The sequence below is a fragment of the Syngnathus leptorhynchus genome, chromosome 13 (assembly GCF_054491065.1).
Source record: "Syngnathus leptorhynchus isolate UIUO chromosome 13, UIUO_Slep, whole genome shotgun sequence".
NCBI classification, from domain to species: domain Eukaryota; kingdom Metazoa; phylum Chordata; class Actinopteri; order Syngnathiformes; family Syngnathidae; genus Syngnathus; species Syngnathus leptorhynchus.
This window is the reverse complement of record NC_141207.1, coordinates 3,399,474-3,405,621: the sequence shown is the minus strand read 5'-3', so window position 1 is coordinate 3,405,621 and position 6,148 is coordinate 3,399,474. Positions and strand designations below refer to the sequence as shown.

At 40.5% G+C, this 6,148-nt stretch overlaps 1 protein-coding gene across 1 annotated transcript; it reads right to left on the bottom strand.

Annotated features, from left to right (window-relative positions):
• Positions 1-622: 622 nt before the first annotated feature.
• Positions 623-6,096, bottom strand: ppp1r2 (protein phosphatase 1, regulatory (inhibitor) subunit 2). Its single transcript, XM_085928694.1, has 6 exons — positions 5,394-6,096; positions 3,544-3,651; positions 3,282-3,365; positions 2,409-2,518; positions 2,001-2,168; positions 623-1,759 (listed from the first exon to the last, which is right to left on the bottom strand). The coding sequence occupies exons 1-6, from the start codon at positions 5,522-5,524 to the stop codon at positions 1,740-1,742; spliced, it is 621 nt and encodes a 206-aa protein (XP_085784820.1). The 5' UTR covers positions 5,525-6,096; the 3' UTR covers positions 623-1,739.
• Between the last annotated feature and the right edge of the window lie 52 nt (positions 6,097-6,148).

The following is a 6,148-nucleotide window of genomic DNA, read 5'->3' as shown; positions in this document are numbered from 1 at the left end:
TACGAGTGAGTTATCTCAGTATTTATTATCTTTGCACCCAGTCACAGGCTTCCTGATCCGTTGGAATTACTGTTGATGAGTCCCCGGGATAAACAAGCTCTTTCCTTGCTGTACTACTAGATGAAATAGATATCTCCACCGGTCGCTTGTCTTCAAGCAATGCAATCTGATGACGGATGAGACTTGTTTATGCATTGTGTGTAACGTGAGTTTTTAAATGACAGATTCAAGCGCGACCACGGAAGAATTGTAAATAATTCGAGCATGACCTCGATCGTGGTTTTTATCCTATTGTAAAGTGCTAGTCCAAGGGGACAAATCCAATCTGCTGTGGAACACTGCCATCAACTGTCGGGTTGAAAGATTACATATGTCATTTTTTCACTGCATACCCACAATAAGTACAAATAAACAAAACAGTGTAGAAAATGAAACCAAAAATAAAATAACATCTGTTCATACTTCACCTGTTCAGGATGTTCTCTATTGTATTTCCATAACAATGCTCAGCACATCACCAGTCACATCAAGAATTGAATGTGTCAACAAAAAAAGTAATACAACACCGTCAACCTTCACCTCAATATTTGAAATAACGTTATACAGGATTAGGAACCCATAATAACGCCAATATTCATTACTTTATTCATCAGTAGCATTTTTTCCTCCTGCTTGAACATTAGCTAAGCACAAAATGAACTAGGCCATTCAATGCATGTCCCACATAAGAATTTACAGTCAAATTCTGTATGATAAAGCTAAGATGTTATGGAAAGTCAAAATTAAGCAAGCGCAGTGAACATTGGTTGTATTCAAGTTGATAAAGGACCATTATGAAAGAAAACGCACACAGAATTTCCTCCAAAATCGGACTTCCTATGGACATGCACTTAGTGCACTGTTTGTATGACTTAATACTGTTTCGTCCTTGAACGTTAGATAACATTCCTCCACCCAAGAACAACAGGGAGGTGGAGCCTAAATCAGTCTTGCCTTTTACACTCGTTATTGTGAGGCGCAGGGGGGGGAAACAAACTGTACATGAAAAAGTGCTTTTTTTTTTTTTTTTTTTTAAACGATAACCATGATCTTCAGTGTTCAAAAAAAGGTCATTCAGGAGGTTAGAGATATTCTTAAAATGATAAGTGAGGTTTTGTGCTTTGTAAAAAGCCAGGAATAAAGTGAAAAAGAAAAAAAAAGAAAATCAATGATAGATTTTTTTTTCTTTTTTGAAAGAAAAATCCGCTTTTGACTTGTGTGATACTGCAGCATCCACAATGTCTAGCAATTATGGACATCCAACTAAAATTGTCAATCATGTCAAAACAAACCCAAAAAGTGTGTCACAGTTTCAAAGTCCACCTGAACTGCAACTGGTACAAGCACAGTCATGAGAGGGCGGGGGTTCCCCTTGCTTGACCTTCTTTTCCTCAATGGCCTTCAAATCTTTTTACACTCATATTGTATTCAGAGCGCACCAGCTCAGCGAGGAGGGGGAGATGGAGACCTTCATGGTGTCAGGGAAGGACATTGCAACTAGGTTTGAGGTTCAATTGCATTTTTTGGAACAGTGCAGACAGATGAATTGAAGGTTACTGTCTGTTTAGGGGAGTTAAATGGATCAAGCGGGGGGGGGGGGCGCTGGTGTTTGGCGCGACATTGAAAACACGCGGTGCAGTGATGTCGTCTGTCAGTAAGGTGAGTTGACACACGTACTCGAGTGGGAGGTGTCGCCTCATCTACGAGTCCAAAGAATCAGCTAGAGGGAACAAAATGAGGCATAAGTAAATGAGAGCTGTCACACTATTGATTAATTGACAACTAATTGATGATCAAATTAATGGGCAACTACTTTAATAATCGAGTAATTGTTTAGAGCCATTTGTTGAAACTTAAAATTGTCCAAATCCAATTTTTGTAGTCATTCATAAAAAGAGACCGATTATTGTGAGGAGAAGCGGGTCAAAGAACCTTGAAACCAACCCAAAATATTTTTTTACCTTCCTGTGGCGGGTCAACGCTGATCTCCTCAGCCTCCTCCGTTTCATCCCTCATCTCCTCATCTTCGTCCTCGTCGAGCTCGCTAGCGATGAGCTGCCGAGCCAGCTTGATGTTGAGGCCCTCGTTATAATGCTTCTTCCTCATCATTTGAAAGTTTTTCTTTTTGGCTGTGGAGCAAAGCGGAAACATCAGCGTAAAAATGACTTTTTTTTTTTTTTTTTTTTAATCGAAAAAGAAACAATAGATGCCATGATGAAACAAAACGTGGCACACAACATTCATGAAATTGTGACCCAATTGCTGAGTTCTGCTTGAGCAGCAGAATCTAAAAAAGTATGACCATCTCAATGACAACAGCTTCTGTATATTCAATAATGAGGTCGCGGTCGAGCAGATGTCTGGCTCACCTTGTTCCTCGGGGGACAGCTCCTCTTCTTCTTCCTCACTACTTTCCTCTTCCTCCTCCTCTTCTTCGTCTTTCATAAATCGAGGTTCTGAGCCTTCTGCTGCTATCAGCCTTGACAAAAAGAGTAGAACATTTGTCAGTTTAATACTTTTTGACATTCCATTGAACCTCAATTTCGCTGTAGTTCGGTTATAAATATCTTTCAAACAGGCCGTATTTGGAGTGAGAGCAGATTGGGGGGGGGGGAAGTTGAGGATGAGAGCAGAGGGAGGACAGAGCAAGCACTGAGAGGGAGAGAGAGAAGCAGCGCGCATGCGAGTACTCGAGCATGAAGCAAAAAAAAAAAAAGATTTCCCACTGCTATGTCTCACAAAGCAGCAGAGGACAAAATGAATGGTTCATGGCTGAGTGGATGGTGGTGAATGGCTGGGGGGGAGAGTCCATTTACTGTGCTACTACTCCAAAAGAACTGGCCTGATTCAGACTGCCAGCTAAAATCTGATCTTCACACAAGATGTGGATGAAGACAAGACGATAGACTAATGTTTTTAAAGATTAGGCTCATCAACTTAAATTATTTTTTTTTTTTACATTTGTTCAATGATCAGGTGGACATGGTAATCAGGGATTGAAGGAGGAAAACAAAAAAGCAACTGATAATTGCAGGCCTCAAGATAAAACAGACAAAGGAGGCTAATTGACGTGATAGCCTTTCATTTATTACTTTAGTCAGATTCAACTTATTTCTATGAGCACTCCAACAGAGGGGTACCGACAATTTTGCCCGTGTGTATAACTAACCTTTTGTTTTGTAATCCTCCAACTTTGACCTTGTCACAATTTCAACCCATTTGCATGCTCATTAAATGCTTACTTTGATGTCAGGTCATCCGCTGGGATTGCACCCCGCCCTTCTGAATCACTCAAGGACCCCTCGTCCTCGTCATCGCCAACCATCCTTAAAAAAAAAAAAAAAGATACATAAATTACTTAAAACAAAAACTTGGTGAAAAGTTAAAGCCTTAATCATTTTTGATAAACATTCCCAAAAACTTTCTACACTGTAATTGATTAGTTGCAAATATTCAGTTGACTTATTTCAATTAATATACGACTGGGAAAATTAGAAGGCGGACCTATTGTAAGGTGTGCTGGGCTCGTCTATCTTCATCATGCCGTAATCTTTGTCTGCTGGATGGTATGTGGCCAGGATATTCATCTCATCCCACTTCTGGCTTTTCTTTCTGTAAAAAAAACAAAATAGCATAAAAAAACAGTGAGCAGGAAATAACAGACGAGCGCATTGCGACCACGACACACCGCAAACAATTATCCTTAATCCCAAAAGCAATCACATTTAAACTAGGGCTGAACATGTCCTAATTCTTATTTTTGACTGCATTCTTTTGGGAACACTCAGGATCAAATGCATGAAAAATATCTGGTCGGGTTGGCCCAACCAGGCAAAGCTACAGATAAATATAGGGTCTTACACTGATGACTTTACCCGGAGGTCTTCCACAACTGGCAACATTTCACTTGGAGATAACTCATTAAATAAAGTGAGTCATGAGAGAGAGAGCTGAGCAGCGCTATCGGGTGACAGAGTCGAAAGGTGCTCCCCTACCGACTTCTGTGACCCAGCAACAAAAGCAGTGTGCACTAGTTTGTAACATTTGAGCAATTTCAAGTCTGCTCCTCAAGAATGATCATGCACAGTGCCATCAATTTATTGCGCTCTTTGGGGAGGACAAGTTTTACGTCCTTGTTTAAACTGTACACAGCAAAGCGGTATTGTTTAAACGGTCGACAGCTGAAGAGACGCTGGGTGGCTTAGCCAGGATTTCCTTTGCTTGTACAATGAAAACCGAAGAGGGATTTGCTCCATGACTGACACATAAGCGGGTAAATGTGTTTTAGCTGCTGGAAAACTAAATGAGCATCCGAAATTGTCATTGTTGAGGCAGGTGTAAGTTTTTTTTAAATCATTTTTATGGAAAAACTGTCCCATGTCTCACTTTTTGATGCAAGGCTCCACTTCATTGCAGGTACCCTCTGTTTTTTGTTCCCCCTTTTACATCTTCACTCTCTTGCAGAGGCTATTTTTGGATCAACACAGAAAAAGCCCGATTCACTTGCTGCAAATGGAATTCACTAATAGCTGTCATCTCTGGCCTAATTTTACAGAGTCTTGCTCTAACATTACTGGCTTATATCTAGAGCTGCTGGCTAGGTTAGCAGAGGGACAATGGCTGATACTCACTAATCACAAAATTATTGATAGCGCAATAAGACCCTTTGTTGAAGTCCATTCCTGGTAGTCTTTATTTTGTCTCACCAATTTGGTGCCTTGCCTTAAATACATTTAATGTTTAATACATTTCATGGACATGCCCATAATATGAATATAATTAAATTAGTATTTTGAATAAAATCGCAAATGCGATTTAGGTTTCAAAATAACAATGTTAAATAATAGATTCAGTATCCATTAGTAACTCAGTTAACCAAGACAAGAAAGGAGGGTGTAACATGATAACACCCTGGCAGTAAGTAAAGTCAATGAGACAATATGTGGGCTCAAATAAAATAAAATAGTGGGCCATTAAAGTGACGCGTGATACCTTTGATGACAATATCAACTTTGAATTGATTGTATGCATTTGTCATTCATTCAACATGTGCTATGCGTGATTTGATGACTTGCATGACACATGCCTTTAGAATTATTGCAATACGTGAATGTAACCAGGCAGTAAGAAAGGCTTACGAAGAATATAGTTATAACACACGCAGATGATTTACAAAACATCTGTAAACAAGCGCATTCCATCCAAGACAATGCTGATACGGAATAACTTCGTGTTGCGACTTCCGCGGTTGTAAAAGTTGCGCTAGTTTGCGTCAACAAGCGTGCTTGTTAAGCTAGCTGTCGTAAACCCGTTCATATACACACACCCAACAGACGGCTACAAGGGACACTCACTGCGCATCTTCATCGGAAAGTCCAGGGGGTTGTTCAGGTTTGTCCACCACATACTCGCCAGGCGCAGGTTTAATGCTGGCGGCGTTATTCTTGTTTTTCAGGATGCCTTTTATCGGCCGCGGAGCTGCCATTCCTTCCCACACACTAGCTGTCAAAACGGGCTGCTCGCGCAGGTGTTGATCGCCGATCGCTTTTCCTTAGTCGATTTCTTCCTTTCAGTAGTCAAAGAGTGGATCAAACATGCTCGCTTTGATTATTCAACGGTCTTCAATGCGTTCAGGTAAATCCTGGGTATGATCGACAGAGGGAGAGCACATTTCTGCTCAGTTGGCTCACGACTGGCGTGGTAACTGTGCTGAGAGCTGGTGTACTTGAGACAACTTATCGCGATAGTTTGAAAACGCGTCTGCCGTGTAACGTTTGTAACCCTCGGACAACATTGTTACATTTCATCTTTTGAAATTCATCCGAGTCATCCGATCGTGTTGTTTATCTTTTTTAGAACACAAACCTGCACGTATACGTGGTCACAGTAGTCCATTGTTAAATAAAATAAAATACGATCAAATAAAATGATTTAGGCTGATTTAGGAATGCTAGTTTAGGCTTTTTCACAAATTTCAAATTGACTTAGCTTCTGTAGCTAAAGCCATATTTCTATGTCCCGAAGAATTGGTTCCAACACAGGCTTTGAAATAAACTATTGGAAGCAGCAAGATGCCGTTGCAGCAGCGGTAAAAGAAGTACAGCAAAAG

Coding starts and splice junctions, on each gene's coding strand:
- ppp1r2 (XM_085928694.1), bottom strand. CDS start 5,524: ATGGCAGCTCCGCGGCCGATAAAAGGCATCCTGAAAAACAAGAATAAC. Junction 3,366..3,543: donor CCCAGCACACCTTACAATAG/GTCCGCCTTCTA, acceptor TTTTTTTTTAAG/GATGGTTGGCGATGACGAGG. Junction 2,519..3,281: donor GCGGATGACCTGACATCAAA/GTAAGCATTTAA, acceptor CTTTTTGTCAAG/GCTGATAGCAGCAGAAGGCT.